Source organism: Oncorhynchus nerka, linkage group LG7, assembly GCF_034236695.1.
Source record: "Oncorhynchus nerka isolate Pitt River linkage group LG7, Oner_Uvic_2.0, whole genome shotgun sequence".
In the NCBI taxonomy this organism is placed as follows: Eukaryota; Metazoa; Chordata; class Actinopteri; order Salmoniformes; family Salmonidae; genus Oncorhynchus; species Oncorhynchus nerka.
The window spans coordinates 79,923,630-79,943,246 of record NC_088402.1 but is presented as its reverse complement, the minus strand read 5'-3'; the positions used below and the strand labels follow the sequence as shown (position 1 = coordinate 79,943,246).

The window sequence follows — 19,617 nt, the reverse complement described above, 5'->3', positions numbered from 1 at the left end:
AGACAAAGGAGAGAGAGATGACGGGAGAGAGAGAGAGACAAAGGGAGAGAGAGATGACGGGAGAGAGAGACAAAGGGAGAGAGAGATGACGGGAGAGAGAGACAAAGGGAGAGAGAGAGACAAAGGAGAGAGAGAGACAACGGGAGAGAGAGACAAAGGGAGAGAGAGATGACGGGAGAGAGAGAGAGAGATGACAAAGGAGAGAGAGATGACGGGAGAGAGAGATGACGGGAGAGAGAGACAAAGGGAGAGAGAGATGACGGGAGAGAGAGACAAAGGGAGAGATGAGGGAGAGAGAGATGACAAAGGGAGAGAGATGAGAGAGAGAGACAAAGGGAGAGAGAGATGACGGAGAGAGAGAGAGAGAGACAAAGGGAGAGAGAGATGACGGGAGAGAGAGACAAAGGGAGAGAGAGATGACGGGAGAGAGAGACAAAGGAGAGAGAGATGACGGGAGAGAGAGACAAGAGGACGGGAGAGAGAGACAAAGGAGAGAGAGATGACGGGAGAGAGAGAGACAAAGGGAGAGAGAGATGACGGGAGAGAGAGACAAAGGGAGAGAGATGACGGGAGAGAGAGACAAAGGAGAGAGAGATGACGGGAGAGAGAGACAAAGGGAGAGAGAGATGACGGGAGAGAGAGATGACAAGAGGGAGAGAGAGATGACAAAGGGAGAGAGAGATGACGGAGAGAGAGACAAAGGGAGAGAGAGATGACGGGAGAGAGAGACAAAGGGAGAGAGAGATGAGAGAGAGAGATGAGACAAAGGGAGAGAGATGACGGAGAGAGAGACAAAGGGAGAGAGAGATGACGGGAGAGAGAGACAAAGGGAGAGAGAGATGACGGAGAAGAGACAAAGGGAGAGAGAGATGAGAGAGATGACGGGAGAGAGAGACAAAGGGAGAGAGAGATGACGGGAGAGAGAGATGAAGACAAAGGAGAGAGAGATAACGAGAGAGAGACGGGAGAGAGAGACAAAGGGAGAGAGAGATGACGGGAGAGAGAGACAAAGGGAGAGAGAGATGACGGGAGAGAGAGACAAAGGAGATGAGAGAGATGACGGGAGAGAGAGACAAAGGGAGAGAGAGATGGGACGAGAGAGATGACGGGAGAGAGACAAAGGGAGAGAGAGATGACGGGAGAGAGAGACAAAGGGAGAGAGAGATGACGGGAGAGAGAGAGAAACGGGAGAGAGAGAGAAAGGGAGAGAGAGATGACGGGAGAGAGACAAAGGAGAGAGAGATGACGGGAGAGAGAGACAAAGGGAGAGAGAGACAAAGGGAGAGAGAGATAACGGGAGAGAGAGACAAAGGGAGAGATGACGGAGAGAGAGACAAAGGAGAGAGAGATGACGGGAGAGAGAGACAAAGGACAAAGGAGAGAGAGATGACGAGAGAGACAAAGAGACAAAGGAGAGAGACAAAGGGAGAGAGAGAGAGACAAAGGAGAGAGAGAGATGACGGGAGAGAGAGACAAAGGGAGAGAGAGATGACGGGAGAGAGAGACAAAGGGAGAGAGAGATGACGGGAGAGAGAGACAAAGGACAAAGGAGAGAGAGACAAAGAGATAACAAAGGGAGAGAGAGATGACAGAGAGAGATGACGGGAGAGAGAGATGACGGGAGAGAGAGACAAAGGAGAGAGAGAGATGACGGGAGAGAGAGACAAAGGAGACAAAGATGACGGGAGAGAGAGAGATGAGATGACGGGAGAGAGAGACAAAGGGAGAGAGAGATGACGGAGAGAGAGAGACAAAGGAGAGAGAGAGATGACGGAGAGAGAGAGGGAGAGAGAGATGACGGGAGAAGAGACAAAGGGAGAGAGAGATGACGGGAGAGAGAGACAAAGGAGGAAAGACGGAGAGAGAGAGACAAAGGGAGAGAGAGATGAGAGAGAGACAAAAGGGAGAGAGAGATGACGGAGAGAGAGAGAGAGAGAGATGACAAAGGAGAGAGAGAGAGATGACGGGAGAGAGAGATGACGGGAGAGAGAGACAAAGGGAGAGAGAGATGACGGGAGAGAGAGACAAAGGGAGAGAGAGATGACAAGAGAGAGACAAAGGAGAGAGAGATGACGGGAGAGAGAGACAAAGGGAGAGAGAGATGACGGGAGAGAGAGACAAAGGAGAGAGATGAGGGAGAGAGAGACGGGAGAGAGAGACAAAGGATGAGGGAGAGAGATAACGGAGAGAGAGATAACAAAGGACAAAGAGAGAGAGATGACGGGAGAGAGAGACAAAGGGGGAGAGAGAGATGACGGGAGAGAGAGACAAAGGAGAGAGAGATGACGGGAGAGAGAGACAAAGGGAGAGAGAGATGACGGGAGAGAGAGAGACAAAGGATGAGAGAGAGATGACGGGAGAGAGAGACAAAGGAGGGAGAGATGATGACGGGAGAGAGAGACAAAGGGAGATGACGGGAGAGAGAGACAAAGGGAGAGAGAGATAACGGGAGAGAGATGAAGGGAGAGAGAGATGACGGGAGAGAGAGACAAAGGGAGAGAGAGATGACGGGAGAGAGAGACAAAGGGAGAGAGAGATGACGGGAGAGAGAGACAAAGGGAGAGAGAGATGACGGGAGAGAGAGACAAAGGGAGAGAGAGATGACGGGAGAGAGAGACAAAGGGAGAGAGAGATGACGGGAGAGAGAGATGACGGGAGAGAGAGACAAAGGGAGAGAGAGATGACGGGAGAGAGAGACAAAGGGAGAGAGAGATGACGGGAGAGAGACAAAGGGAGAGAGAGATGACGGACAAAGGGAGAGAGAGATGACAAAGAGACAAAGGAGAGAGAGATGACGGGAGAGAGAGACAAAGACAAAGGAGACAAGAGAGAGAGATGACGGGAGAGAGAGACAAAGGATGAGAGAGAGAGACGGGGAGAGAGAGACAAAGGAGAGAGAGATGACGGGAGAGAGAGACAAAGGGAGAGAGAGATGACGGGAGAGAGAGATGACGGGATAGAGAGATGACGGGAGAGAGAGACAAAGGGAGAGAGAGATGACGGGAGAGAGAGACAAAGGGAGAGAGAGATGACGGGAGAGAGAGATGACGGGAGAGAGAGATGACGGGAGAGAGAGATGACGGGAGAGAGAGACAAAGGGAGAGAGAGATGACGGGAGAGAGAGACAAAGGGAGAGAGAGATGACGGGAGAGAGAGACAAAGGGAGAGAGATGACAAAGGGAGAGAGAGATGACGGAGAGAGAGAGAGAGAAAGGATGAGGGAGAGAGATGACGGAGAGAGAGACAAAGGGAGAGAGAGATGACGGGAGAGAGAGACAAAGGGAGAGAGAGATGACGGGAGAGAGAGACAAAGGGAGAGAGAGAGATGACGGAGAGAGAGATGACGGGAGAGAGAGATGACGGGAGAGAGAGACAAAGGAGAGAGAGATGACGGGAGAGAGAGACAAAGGGAGAGAGAGATGACGGGAGAGAGAGACAAAGGGAGAGAGATGACGGGAGAGAGAGACAAAGGAGAGAGAGATGACGGGAGAGAGAGATGAAGGGAGAGAGAGATGACGGGAGAGAGAGACAAGAGAGACGGGGAGAGAGAGATGACGGAGAGAGAGACAAAGGAGAGAGATGACGGGAGAGAGAGACAAAGGGAGAGAGAGATGACGGAGAGAGAGACAAAGGGAGAGAGATGACGGGAGAGAGAGACAAAGGGAGAGAGAGATGGGACGGGAGAGAGAGACAAAGGAGAGAGATGAGATGACGGGAGAGAGAGATGACGGGAGAGAGAGACAAAGGGAGAGAGAGATGACGGGAGAGAGAGACAAAGGGAGAGAGAGATGACGGGAGAGAGAGACAAAGGGAGAGAGAGATGACGGGAGAGAGAGACAAAGGGAGAGAGAGATGACGGGAGAGAGAGACAAAGGGAGAGAGAGATGACGGGAGAGAGAGACAAAGGGAGAGAGAGATGACGGGAGAGAGAGACAAAGGGAGAGAGAGATGACGGGAGAGAGAGACAAAGGGAGAGAGAGATGACGGGAGAGAGAGAGAGAGAAAGGGAGAGAGAGATGACGGGAGAGAGACAAAGACAAAGGGGAGAGAGAGACAAAGGAGAGAGAGATGACGGGAGAGAGAGAGAGACAGACAATGGGAGAGAGAGATGAGGGAGAGAGAGATGACGGAGAGAGAGACAAAGGGAGAGAGAGATGACGGGAGAGAGAGACAAAGGAGAGAGAGAGATAGAGAGAGACAAAGGGAGAGAGAGATGACGGAGAGAGAGACAAAGGGAGAGAGAGAGAGAGACAAAGGGAGAGAGATGACGGGAGAGAGAGACAAAGGGAGAGAGAGATGACGGAGAGAGAGACAAGAGAGAGAAGGGAGAGAGAGATGACGGGAGAGAGAGACAAAGGGAGAGAGAGATGACGGGAGAGAGAGAGATGACGGGAGAGAGAGATGACGGGAGAGAGAGACAAAGGGAGAGAGAGAGACAAAGGAGAGGGAGAGAGATGACGGGAGAGAGAGACAAAGGGAGAGAGAGACAAAGGGAGAGAGAGATGACGGGAGAGAGAGATGACGGGATAGAGAGATGACGGGAGAGAGAGACAAAGGGAGAGAGAGATGACGGGAGAGAGAGACAAAGGGAGACGGGAGAGAGAGAGATGAGAGACAAAGGAGAGAGAGACAAAGGGAGAGAGAGATGACGGGAGAGAGAGACAAAGGGAGAGAGAGATGACGGGAGAGAGAGATGACGGGATAGAGAGATGACGGGAGAGAGAGACAAAGGGAGAGAGAGACAAAGGGAGAGAGAGATGACGGGAGAGAGAGACAAAGGGAGAGAGAGATGACGGGAGAGAGAGACAAAGGGAGAGAGAGATGATGGGAGAGAGAGACAAAGGGAGAGAGAGATGACGGGAGAGAGAGACAAAGGGAGAGAGAGATAACGGGAGAGAGAGAAAGAGTTGTATAAAATGTACAGTTGAAGTCAGAAGTTTACATACACTTCGGTTGGAGTCATTAAAACTCGTTTTTCAACAACTCCACAAATGTCTTGTTAACAAACTATAGTTTTGGCAAGTCGGTTAGGACATCTACTTTGTGCATGACACAAGTCATTTTTCCAACAATTGTTCACAGACGAATTATTTCACTTACAATTCACTGTATCACAATTCCAGTGGGTCAGAAGTTTACATATTCTAAGTTTACCGTACCTTTAAACAGCTTGGGAAATTCCAGAAAATTATGTCATGGCTTTAGAAGCTTCTGATAGGCTAATTGACATCATTTGAGTCGATTGGAGGTGTACCTGTGGATGTATTTCAAGGCCTACCTTCAAACTCAGTGCCTCTTTGCTTGACATCATGGGAAAATCAAAAGAAATCAGCCAAGACCTCAGAAAAAAAATTATAGACCTCCACAAGTCTGGTTCATCCTTGGAAGTGATAGCCAAACACCTGAAAGTACCACGTTCATCTGTACAAACAATAGTTCGCAAGTATAAACACCATGGGACCACGCAGCCGTCATACTGCTCAGGAAGGAGACGCGTTCTGTCTCCTAGAGATGAACGTATTTTGGTGCGAAAAGTGCAAATCAATCCCACAACAACAGCAAAGGACCTTCTGAAGATGCTGAATGAAACAGGTACAAAAGCATCTATATCCACAGTAAAACGAGTCCTATATCGACATAACCTGAAAGGCCGCTCAGCAAGGAAAAAGCCACTGCTCCAAAACCGCCATAAAAAAGCCAGACTACGGTTAGCAACTGAACATGGGGGCAAAGATCGTACTTTCTGGAGAAATGTCCTCTGGTCTGATGAAACACAAATAGAACTGTTTGGCCATAATGACCATCGTTATATTTGGAGGAAAAAGGGGATGCTTACAAGCCGAAGAACACCATCCCAACCGTGAAGTACGTGGGTGGCAGCATCATGTTGCTTTGCTGCAGGAGGGACTGGTGCACTTCACAAAATAGATGGCATCATGAGGGAGGAAAATTATGTGGCTATATTGAAGCAACATCTCAAGACATCAGTCAGGTAGTTAAAGCTTGGTCGCAAATGGGTCTTCCAAATGGACAATGACCCCAAGCATACTTCCAAAGTTGTGGCAAAATGGCTTAAGGACAACAAAGTAAACGGTATTGGAGTGGCCATCACAAAGCACTGACCTCAAATTTGTGGGCAGAACTGAAAAAGCATGTGCGAGCAAGGAGGCCTTACAAACCTGACTCAGTTACACCATCTCTGTCAGGAGGAATGGGTCAAAATTCACCCAACTTATTGTGGGAAGCTTGTGGAAGGCTACCCGAAACATTTGACCCAAGTTAAACAATTTAAAGGCAATGCTAACAAATACTAATTGAGTTTATGTAAACTTCTGACCCACTGGAAATGTGATGAATGAAATAAAAGCTGAAATAAATCATTCTCTCTACTATTATTCTGACATTTCACATTCTTAAAATAAAGTGGTGATCCTAACTGATCTAAGAGAGGGAATTTTTTACTAGGATTATAAATGTCAGGAATTGTGAAAAACTGAGTTTAAATGTATTTGGCTAAGGTGTATGTAAACTTCCTACTTTAACTGTATATATTCTATAAAGTATGGTATCCTGAGCCTCCTTGTAGATGGAAATGCACATTAGACCTGCAAATGTACTCCTGCTGTTTTGGCATTTAACATTGCAAGATCATTTACATCTGGGGTTTGTGATCTTGTCTATCTACGTCAAATCACATTTTACACAGACACTGGGGCTACTTGGACATAATCAAACAACCTTGTAATGTTACATTACCTCCTGCCTCCTCTCCATCTCTTCCATCCTGTCTCTGCTCTCTTGCAGCTCTTCCTTCAGCTCAGAGATGTTCCTCTGCAGCTGCTCACATCCTCTGTCCCAAGCCTCTCTCGCCTTCCCGTACTTCTCCTTCTCTCTCTGCTTCATCCTTTCTGCCCCCTCCCGCGCATGGATCAATTCGGCCCGCTCACGCAGACACTCTTGCAGGCGACTCTGATCGAGAAAGAGAAAGAGAGAAAATGAGTCCCCCTAAAACATGATCAATCTCCATCTCCATCTCTTTGGAACAGCGTATTGATTACCACCTCTGTTTATACATTTTATCCACTTTCATTCATATCCAATTTCATTCACTCTCTCTATAAGTGAAAGATGGAAATATGTACTTCCCTTTACTGTCCTCCCTCTCCCCCCTGCTCAGACTTCCTCTCTGCTCACCTGCAGTAGCTCAGCCCTGGGTACAACCAGCAGCATGTCAGTCCCTCCCTCTCCCCCCTGCTCAGACTTCCTCTCTGCCCACCTGCAGTAGCTCAGCCCTGGGTACAACCAGCAGCATGTCAGTCCCTCCCTCTCCCCCCTGCTCAGACTTCCTCTCTGCCCACCTGCAGTAGCTCAGCCCTGGGTACAACCAGCAGCATGTCAGTCCCTCCCTCTCCCCCTGCTCAGACTTCCTCTCTGCCCACCTGCAGTAGCTCAGCACCTACGACGAGCAGCATTTTGATCCCCTCCTCCTTAACCACCCCCTCCTCATCTCTGCTCACCTGCAGTAGTCAGCCCTCCCAGCAGCATGTCAGTCCCTCCCTCCCCCTGCTCAGACTTCATCTCTGCCCACCTGCAGTAGCTCAGCCCTGGGTACAACCAGCAGCATGTCAGTCCCTCCCTCTCCCCCCTGCTCAGACTTCCTCTCTGCCCACCTGCAGTAGCTCAGCCCTGGGTACAACCAGCAGCATGTCAGTCCCTCCCTCTCCCCCCTGCTCAGACTTCCTCTCTGCCCACCTGCAGTAGCTCAGCCCTGGGTACAACCAGCAGCATGTCAGTCCCTCCCTCTCCCCCCTGCTCAGACTTCCTCTCTGCCCACCTGCAGTAGCTCAGCCCTGGGTACAACCAGCAGCATGTCAGTCCCTCCCTCCCCCTCCCCCTGCTCAGACTTCCTCTCTGCCCACCTGCAGTAGCTCAGCCCTGGGTACAACCAGCAGCATGTCAGTCCCTCCCTCTCCCCCTGCTCAGACTTCCTCTCTGCCCACCTGCAGTAGCTCAGCCCTGGGTACAACCAGCAGCATGTCAGTCCCTCCCTCTCCCCCCTGCTCAGACTTCCTCTCTGCCCACCTGCAGTAGCTCAGCCCTGGGTACAACCAGCAGCATGTCAGTCCCTCCCTCTCCCCCTGCTCAGACTTCCTCTCTGCCCACCTGCAGTAGCTCAGCCCTGGGTACAACCAGCAGCATGTCAGTCCCTCCCTCTCCCCCTGCTCAGACTTCCTCTCTGCCCACCTGCAGTAGCTCAGCCCTGGGTACAACCAGCAGCATGTCAGTCCCTCCCTCTCCCCCTGCTCAGACTTCCTCTCTGCCCACCTGCAGTAGCTCAGCCCTGGGTACAACCAGCAGCATGTCAGTCCCTCCCTCTCCCCCTGCTCAGACTTCCCTCTGCCCACCTGCAGTAGCTCAGCACTATCTACTTTGATCCCCTCCCCACCCCCTCCATCTCTGCTCACCTGCAGTAGCTCAGCCCTGGGTACAACCAGCAGCATGTCAGTCCCTCCCTCTCCCCCTGCTCAGACTTCATCTCTGCCCACCTGCAGTAGCTCAGCCCTGGGTACAACCAGCAGCATGTCAGTCCCTCCCTCTCCCCCTGCTCAGACTTCCTCTCTGCCCACCTGCAGTAGCTCAGCCCTGGGTACAACCAGCAGCATGTCAGTCCCTCCCTCTCCCCCTGCTCAGACTTCCTCTCTGCCCACCTGCAGTAGCTCAGCCCTGGGTACAACCAGCAGCATGTCAGTCCCTCCCTCTCCCCCTGCTCAGACTTCCTCTCTGCCCACCTGCAGTAGCTCAGCCCTGGGTACAACCAGCAGCATGTCAGTCCCTCCCTCTCCCCCTGCTCAGACTTCCTCTCTGCCCACCTGCAGTAGCTCAGCCCTGGGTACAACCAGCAGCATGTCAGTCCCTCCCTCTCCCCCCTGCTCAGACTTCCTCTCTGCCCACCTGCAGTAGCTCAGCCCTGGGTACAACCAGCAGCATGTCAGTCCCTCCCTCTCCCCCTGCTCAGACTTCCTCTCTGCCCACCTGCAGTAGCTCAGCCCTGGGTACAACCAGCAGCATGTCAGTCCCTCCCTCTCCCCCCTGCTCAGACTTCCTCTCTGCCCACCTGCAGTAGCTCAGCCCTGGGTACAACCTGCAGCATGTCAGTCCCTCCCTCTCCCCCCTGCTCAGACTTCCTCTCTGCCCACCTGCAGTAGCTCAGCCCTGGGTACAACCAGCAGCATGTCAGTCCCTCCCTCTCCCCCCTGCTCAGACTTCCTCTCTGCCCACCTGCAGTAGCTCAGCACTATCTACGACGAGCAGCATTTTGATCCCCCTCCTCCTTAACTACACCCCCCTCCTCCTCTCTGCTCACCTGCAGTAGCTCAGCCCTGGGTACAACCAGCAGCATGTCAGTCCCTCCCTCCTCTCCGTGGGCTCCTTCCTCCAGGGTGACCAGGTCTTCCAGAGGCTTGGGGGCACTGAAGGTAAACTGGGGGCTGGCAGAGCACACCTCTCCCTTCCCATCCACGTACACAAACTGGTACTGTTGGGAACTGGGCTTGGGCAGGTAGGAGGCTGCAAGAGGGAGGGAGGGGTAAAGGGAAATGGTCAGTGGAATATTTAACTAGATGTCTACATGCTTATCCTCTTAGATGTAATGGCAAAATGTAGATTTACGCCTAAATAGACATACCCAAAAGTAACTGCTATTCATGTGTAATTACATGATTCTGACATGCCAAAACTTGGTATGTTTGGAAAGAAGACATCTGGGAGATTATGAGGAAATGATCAGAAGATAGATAGGAGTAACGTAGTTCAGAATACACAAGATCAAGCACACACAACATAATCATTTTTGTATTGTTTGTTTTTTTAGTAATCTTTCATTAACAAGCTATGAGTGAATTATTGATGCCCAGAGCTGGAAACACATCAGATGGCTTCCACAACATGTGAACAATATCAGGAAAAAAATGGTATTGATAGACCTCAGAACTGGAAATGGGCAGATGTTTCAGTAAGTGGTGTCCGGTGTGTTCACGGGATGTTTCCAAGTGTCCGTTTCCAATCCACAAACGCTATTTGTTCAGTATGAAAACACAATTTCTACCATATCAACCCACCTCTAACAATTGTGGTGGTGTTGTGAAGTATCCAGGGTACATTCAAGTATCCTTTCAACCTCTCCAAAGTGTCCGAATGTGGTAATTGCATACTGGATGAACCTAAAAGTTATTGTTCAGTATAAAAACATAATTTCTACAACACCAACCTCTCTCAAACAATGTGCTGGTGTCAGTGGACATAAAGGGAATATCCAAGTGTTTCATCATATTCTTCATGTGCAAAGGTATAGTCACTCTGTGGACGGTCAATGTTTTCATTAAGTCATACATCATCAGATAGCATTGGCAATAGGCTGGATTTGTTCCTTCCAACCTAAAGGTTTCATTTCATACCTCCCCATGTATCCTCCCCATGTATTTCATACCTCCCCATGTAACCTCCCCATGTATTTCATACCTCCCCATGTATTTCATACCTCCCCATGTATCCTCCCCATGTATTTCATACCTCCCCATGTATTTCATACCTCCCCATGTATCCTCCCCATGTATTTCATACCTCCCCATGTATCCTCCCCATGTATTTCATACCTCCCCATGTATCCTCCCCATGTATTTCATACCTTCCCATGTATCCTCCCCATGTATTTCATACCTCCCCATGTATCATCCCCATGTATTTCATACCTCCCCATGTATCCTCCCCATGTATTTCATACCTCCCCATGTATCCTCCCCATGTATCCTCCCCATGTATTTCATACCTCCCCATGTATCCTCCCCATGTATTTCATACCTCCCCATGTATTTCATACCTCCCCATGTATCCTCCCCATGTATTTCATACCTCCCCATGTATCCTCCCCATGTATTTCATACCTCCCCATGTATCCTCCCCATGTATTTCATACCTCCCCATGTATCCTCCCCATGTATTTCATACCTCCCCATGTATCCTCCCCATGTATTTCATACCTCCCCATGTATCCTCCCCATGTATTTCATACCTTCCCATGTATCCTCCCCATGTATCCTCCCCATGTATTTCATACCTCCCCATGTATCCTCCCCATGTATTTCATACCTCCCCATGTATCCTCCCCATGTATTTCATACCTCCCCATGTATCCTCCCCATGTATCCTCCCCATGTATTTCATACCTCCCCATGTATCCTCCCCATGTATTTCATACCTCCCCATGTATTTCATACCTCCCCATGTATCCTCCCCATGTATTTCATACCTCCCCATGTATCCTCCCCATGTATTTCATACCTCCCCATGTATCCTCCCCATGTATTTCATACCTCCCCATGTATCCTCCCCATGTATTTCCCTCCCCATGTATCCTCCCCATGTATTTCATACCTCCCCATGTATCCTCCCCATGTATTTCATACCTTCCCATGTATCCTCCCCATGTATGTATCCTCCCCATGTATTTCCTCCTCCCCATGTATCCTCCCCATGTATTTCATACCTCCCCATGTATCCTCCCCATGTATTTCATACCTCCCCATGTATCCTCCCCATGTATCCTCCCCATGTATTTCATACCTCCCCATGTATCCTCCCCATGTATTTCATACCTCCCCATGTATCCTCCCCATGTATTTCATACCTCCCCATGTATTTCATACCTCCCCATGTACCTCCCCATGTATTTCATACCTCCCCATGTATCCTCCCCATGTGTTTCATACCTCCCCATGTATCCTCCCCATGTATTTCATACCTCCCCATGTATTTCATACCTCCCCATGTATCCTCCCCATGTATTTCATACCTCCCCATGTATCCTCCCCATGTATTTCATACCTCCCCATGTATTTCATACCTCCCCATGTATTTCATACCCATGTATTTCATACCTCCCCATGTATCCTCCCCATGTATTTCATACCTCCTCATGTATCCTACCCATGTATTTCATACCTCCCCATGTATCCTCCCCATGTATTTCATACCTCCTCATGTATCCTACCCATGTATTTCATACCTCCCCATGTATTTCATAGCTCCCCATGTATCCTCCCCATGTATTTCATACCTCCCCATGTATTTCATACCTCCCCATGTATCCTCCCCGTGTATTTCATACCTCCCCATGTATCCTCCCCATGTATTTCATACCTCCCCATGTATCCTCCCCATGTATTTCATACCTCCCCATGTATCCTCCCCATGTATTTCATACCTCCCCATGTATTTCATACCTCCCCATGTATCCTCCCCATGTATTTCATACCTCCCCATGTATTTCATACCTCCCCATGTATTTCATACCTCCTCATGTATCCTCCCCATGTATTTCATACCTCCCCATGTATTTCATACCTCCCCATGTATCCTCCCCATGTATTTCATACCTCCCCATGTATCCTCCCCATGTATTTCATACCTCCCCATGTATCCTCCCCATGTATTTCATACCTCCCCATGTATTTCATACCTCCCCATGTATCCTCCCCATGTATTTCGTACTTTCCCATGTATTCGCCCCATGTATTTCATACCTCCCCATGTACCTCCCCATGTATTTCATACCTCCCCATGTATCCTCCCCATGTATTTCATACCTCCCCATGTATCCTCCCCATGTATTTCATACCTCCCCATGTACCTCCCCATGTATTTCATACCTCCCCATGTATCCTCCCCATGTATTTCATACCTACCCATGTATCCTCCCCATGTATTTCATACCTCCCCATGTATTTCATACCTCCCCATGTATCCTCCCCGTGTATTTCATACCTCCCCATGTATCCTCCCCATGTATTTCATACCTCCCCATGTATCCTCCCCATGTATTTCATACCTCCCCATGTATCCTCCCCATGTATTTCATACCTCCCCATGTACCTCCCCATGTATTTCATACCTCCCCATGTATCCTCCCCATGTATTTCATACCTCCCCATGTATTTCATACCTCCCCATGTATCCTCCCCATGTATTTCATACCTCCCCATGTATCCTCCCCATGTATTTCATACCTCCCCATGTATTTCATACCTCCCCATGTATCCTCCCCGTGTATTTCATACCTCCCCATGTATCCTCCCCATGTATTTCATACCTCCCCATGTATCCTCCCCATGTATTTCATACCTCCCCATGTATCCTCCCCATGTATTTCATACCTCCCCATGTATCCTCCCCATGTATCTATAGCTCAAACACAGACCAAATGGAAGCTTACGTTGTAAGATGTTTGCTGTTTGATGAAAACGTTGTGTTAAATAAACATTTTGACTCTCGGGGTTGGTGATCAATAACGGTAGGTCACTGGCAGACAAATAAGACATCCTCATGATCTGTGGAGTCCTGGCTTTCGGTGTGTATCGACGTATTCCGTGTTTATTTTGTTTATGCTTCACAAAGCAAACCGGAATGAAATGAGGTAATCTGCTCGGCCTGCCCTTTTACATTAGTATGCCCATGGACTACAGCCAACATCCACACTGAGCTAAGGGCTAGAGCTGCAACTTTCAAGGAGCGGGACTAACCCGGAAGCATACAATAACTCCCATTATGACCCCCGACAAACCATTAAACAGGAAAAGTGTCAATACAGGACTGAAATATAATCCTATGACACCGGCTCTGACACTCGTCGGATGGGGCAGGGTTTGCAAACCATTACAGATTACAAAGGGAAGCTACATTTGTCACAACATAAAGTCTGTAAACTACTGTGAGGACACTTGTCACAACATTAAGTCTGTAAACTACTGTGAGGACACTTGTCACAACATAAAGTCTGTAAACTACTGTGAGGACACTTGTCACAACATTAAGTCTGTAAACTACTGTGAGGACACTTGTCACAACATAAAGTCTGTAAACTACTGTGAGGACACTTGTCACAACATTAAGTCTGTAAACTACTGTGAAAGCACTTGTCACAACATAAAGTCTGTAAACTACTGTGAGGACACTTGTCACAGTATAAAGTCTGTAAACTACTGTGAGGACACTTGTCACAGTATAAAGTCTGTAAACTACTGTGAGGACACTTGTCACAGTATAAAGTCTGTAAACTACTGTGAGGACACTTGTCACAGTATAAAGTCTGTAAACTACTGTGAGGACACTTGTCACAGTATAAAGTCTGTAAACTACTGTGAGGACACTTGTCACAACAAAGTCTGTAAACTACTGTGAGGACACTTGTCACAGTATAAAGTCTGTAAACTACTGTGAGGACACTTGTCACAACATAAAGTCTGTAAACTACTGTGAGGACACTTGTCACAGTATAAAGTCTGTAAACTAATGTGAGGACACTTGTCACAACATAAAGTCTGTAAACTACTGTGAGGACACTTGTCACAGTATAAAGTCTGTAAACTACTGTGAGGACACTTGTCACAACATAAAGTCTGTAAACTACTGTGAGGACACTTGTCACAACATAAAGTATGTAAACTACTGTGAGGACACTTGTCACAGTATAAAGTCTGTAAACTACTGTGAGGACACTTGTCACAGTATAAAGTCTGTAAACTACTGTGAGGACACTTGTCACAGTGTAAAGTCTGTAAACTACTGTGAGGACACTTGTCACAACATTAAGTCTGTAAACTACTGTGAGGACACTTGTCACAACATAAAGTCTGTAAACTACTGTGAGGACACTTGTCACAACATAAAGTCTGTAAACTACTGTGAGGACACTTGTCACAACATAAAGTCTGTAAACTACTGTGAGGACACTTGTCACAACATTAAGTCTGTAAACTACTGTGAGGACACTTGTCACAACATAAAGTCTGTAAACTACTGTGAGGACACTTGTCACAGTATAAAGTCTGTAAACTACTGTGAAAACATTTGTCACAACATAAAGTCTGTAAACTACTGTGAGGACACTTGTCACAACATAAAGTCTGTAAACTACTGTGAGGACACTTGTCACAACATAAAGTCTGTAAACTACTGTGAGGACACTTGTCACAGTATAAAGTCTGTAAACTACTGTGAGGACACTTGTCACAACATAAAGTCTGTAAACTACTGTGAGGACACTTGTCACAGTATAAAGTCTGTAAACTACTGTGAGGACACTTGTCACAACATAAAGTCTGTAAACTACTGTGAGGACACTTGTCACAACATAAAGTCTGTAAACTACTACTGTGAGGACACTTGTCACAGTATAAAGTCTGTAAACTACTGTGAGGACACTTGTCACAACATAAAGTCTGTAAACTACTGTGAGGACACTTGTCACAGTATAAAGTCTGTAAACTACTGTGAGGACACTTGTCACAACATAAAGTCTGTAAACTACTGTGAGGACACTTGTCACAGTATAAAGTCTGTAAACTACTGTGAGGACACTTGTCACAGTATAAAGTCTGTAAACTACTGTGAGGACACTTGTCACAGTATAAAGTCTGTAAACTACTGTGAGGACACTTGTCACAACATAAAGTCTGTAAACTACTGTGAGGACACTTGTCACAACATAAAGTCTGTAAACTACTGTGAGGACACTTGTCACAACATAAAGTCTGTAAACTACTGTGAGGACACTTGTCACAGTATAAAGTCTGTAAACTACTGTGAGGACACTTGTCACAACATAAAGTCTGTAAACTACTGTGAGGACACTTGTCACAGTATAAAGTCTGTAAACTACTGTGAGGACACTTGTCACAACATAAAGTCTGTAAACTACTGTGAGGACACTTGTCACAACATAAAGTCTGTAAACTACTGTGAGGACACTTGTCACAGTATAAAGTCTGTAAACTACTGTGAGGACACTTGTCACAGTATAAAGTCTGTAAACTACTGTGAGGACACTTGTCACAGTATAAAGTCTGTAAACTACTGTGAGGACACTTGTCACAGTATAAAGTCTGTAAACTACTGTGAGGACACTTGTCACAACATAAAGTCTGTAAACTACTGTGAGGACACTTGTCACAACATAAAGTCTGTAAACTACTGTGAGGACACTTGTCACAACATAAAGTCTGTAAACTACTGTGAGGACACTTGTCACAACATAAAGTCTGTAAACTACTGTGAGGACACTTGTCACAACATTAAGTCTGTAAACTACTGTGAGGACACTTGTCACAACATAAAGTCTGTAAACTACTGTGAGGACACTTGTCACAACATGTAAAGTCTGTAAACTACTGTGAGGACACTTGTCACAACATAAAGTCTGTAAACTACTGTGAGGACACTTGTCACAACATAAAGTCTGTAAACTACTGTGAGGACACTTGTCACAACATAAAGTCTGTAAACTACTGTGAAAACATTTGTCACAACATAAAGTCTGTAAACTACTGTGAGGACACTTGTCACAGTATAAAGTCTGTAAACTACTGTGAGGACACTTGTCACAGTATAAAGTCTGTAAACTACTGTGAGGACACTTGTCACAGTATAAAGTCTGTAAACTACTGTGAGGACACTTGTCACAGTATAAAGTCTGTAAACTACTGTGAGGACACTTGTCACAGTATAAAGTCTGTAAACTACTGTGAGGACACTTGTCACAACATAAAGTCTGTAAACTACTGTGAGGACACTTGTCACAACATAAAGTCTGTAAACTACTACTGTGAGGACACTTGTCACAGTATAAAGTCTGTAAACTACTGTGAGGACACTTGTCACAACATAAAGTCTGTAAACTACTGTGAGGACACTTGTCACAGTATAAAGTCTGTAAACTACTGTGAGGACACTTGTCACAACATAAAGTCTGTAAACTACTGTGAGGACACTTGTCACAGTATAAAGTCTGTAAACTACTGTGAGGACACTTGTCACAGTATAAAGTCTGTAAACTACTGTGAGGACACTTGTCACAACATAAAGTATGTAAACTACTGTGAGGACACTTGTCACAACATAAAGTCTGTAAACTACTGTGAGGACACTTGTCACAACATAAAGTCTGTAAACTACTGTGAAAGCACTTGTCACAACATAAAGTCTGTAAACTACTGTGAGGACACTTGTCACAACATAAAGTCTGTAAACTACTGTGAGGACACTTGTCACAACATAAAGTCTGTAAACTACTGTGAGGACACTTGTCACAACATAAAGTCTGTAAACTACTGTGAGGACACTTGTCACAACATAAAGTCTGTAAACTACTGTGAGGACACTTGTCACAACATAAAGTCTGTAAACTACTGTGAGGACACTTGTCACAACATAAAGTCTGTAAACTACTGTGAGGACACTTGTCACAACATAAAGTCTGTAAACTACTGTGAGGACACTTGTCACAACATAAAGTCTGTAAACTACTGTGAGGACACTTGTCACAACATAAAGTCTGTAAACTACTGTGAGGACACTTGTCACAACATAAAGTCTGTAAACTACTGTGAGGACACTTGTCACAGTATAAAGTCTGTAAACTACTGTGAGGACACTTGTCACAACATAAAGTCTGTAAACTACTGTGAGGACACTTGTCACAGTATAAAGTCTGTAAACTACTGTGAGGACACTTGTCACAGTATAAAGTCTGTAAACTACTGTGAGGACACTTGTCACAGTATAAAGTCTGTAAACTACTGTGAGGACACTTGTCACAGTATAAAGTCTGTAAACTACTGTGAGGACACTTGTCACAGTATAAAGTCTGTAAACTACTGTGAGGACACTTGTCACAACATAAAGTCTGTAAACTACTGTGAGGACACTTGTCACAACATAAAGTCTGTAAACTACTGTGAGGACACTTGTCACAACATAAAGTCTGTAAACTACTACTGTGAGGACACTTGTCACAACATATCTCTGTAAACTACTGTGAGGACACTTGTCACAACATAAAGTCTGTAAACTACTGTGAGGACACTTGTCACAGTATAAAGTCTGTAAACTACTGTGAGGACACTTGTCACAACATAAAGTCTGTAAACTACTGTGAGGACACTTGTCACAACATAAAGTCTGTAAACTACTGTGAGGACACTTGTCACAGTATAAAGTCTGTAAACTACTGTGAGGACACTTGTCACAACATAAAGTCTGTAAACTACTGTGAGGACACTTGTCACAGTATAAAGTCTGTAAACTACTGTGAGGACACTTGTCACAGTATAAAGTCTGTAAACTACTGTGAGGACACTTGTCACAACATAAAGTCTGTAAACTACTGTGAGGACACTTGTCACAACATAAAGTCTGTAAACTACTGTGAGGACACTTGTCACAGTATAAAGTCTGTAAACTACTGTGAGGACACTTGTCACAACATAAAGTCTGTAAACTACTGTGAGGACACTTGTCACAACATAAAGTCTGTAAACTACTGTGAGGACACTTGTCACAGTATAAAGTCTGTAAACTACTGTGAGGACACTTGTCACAACATAAAGTCTGTAAACTACTGTGAGGACACTTGTCACAACATAAAGTCTGTAAACTACTGTGAGGACACTTGTCACAACATAAAGTCTGTAAACTACTGTGAGGACACTTGTCACAACATAAAGTCTGTAAACTACTGTGAGGACACTTGTCACAACATAAAGTCTGTAAACTACTGTGAGGACACTTGTCACAACATAAAGTCTGTAAACTACTGTGAGGACACTTGTCACAACATAAAGTCTGTAAACTACTGTGAGGACACTTGTCACAACATAAAGTCTGTAAACTACTGTGAGGACACTTGTCACAACATAAAGTCTGTAAACTACTGTGAGGACACTTGTCACAACATAAAGTCTGTAAACTACTGTGAGGACACTTGTCACAACATAAAGTCTGTAAACTACTGTGAGGACACTTGTCACAACATAAAGTCTGTAAACTACTGTGAGGACACTTGTCACAACATAAAGTCTGTAAACTACTGTGAGGACACTTGTCACAACATAAAGTCTGTAAACTACTGTGAGGACACTTGTCACAACATAAAGTCTGTAAACTACTGTGAGGACACTTGTCACAGTATAAAGTCTGTAAACTACTGTGAGGACACTTGTCACAACATAAAGTCTGTAAACTACTGTGAGGACACTTGTCACAGTATAAAGTCTGTAAACTACTGTGAGGACACTTGTCACAACATAAAGTCTGTAAACTACTGTGAGGACACTTGTCACAGTATAAAGTCTGTAAACTACTGTGAGGACACTTGTCACAGTATAAAGTCTGTAAACTACTGTGAGGACACTTGTCACAACATAAAGTCTGTAAACTACTGTGAGGACACTTGTCACAGTATAAAGTCTGTAAACTACTGTGAGGACACTTGTCACAACATAAAGTCTGTAAACTACTGTGAGGACACTTGTCACAACATAAAGTCTGTAAACTACTGTGAGGACACTTGTCACAACATAAAGTCTGTAAACTACTGTGAGGACACTTGTCACAACATAAAGTCTGTAAACTACTGTGAGGACACTTGTCACAACATAAAGTCTGTAAACTACTGTGAGGACACTTGTCACAACATAAAGTCTGTAAACTACTGTGAGGACACTTGTCACAACATAAAGTCTGTAAACTACTGTGAGGACACTTGTCACAACATAAAGTCTGTAAACT

General features: G+C 46.1%; 1 protein-coding gene across 2 annotated transcripts in view; it reads right to left on the bottom strand.

Annotated features, from left to right (window-relative positions):
* Positions 1 to 19,617, bottom strand: part of LOC115121342 (calcium-binding and coiled-coil domain-containing protein 1-like) — a 72,304-nt gene that overhangs the window by 13,873 nt on the left and 38,814 nt on the right. For both annotated transcript variants that reach the window (XM_065020850.1, XM_065020851.1), the window contains exons 4-5: positions 9,365 to 9,567; positions 6,757 to 6,969 (exon numbers count right to left, since the gene is read on the bottom strand). In XM_065020850.1, the coding sequence (XP_064876922.1) occupies positions 6,757 to 6,969; positions 9,365 to 9,567 (416 nt within the window). The remainder of the gene's footprint in view (positions 1 to 6,756; positions 6,970 to 9,364; positions 9,568 to 19,617) is intronic.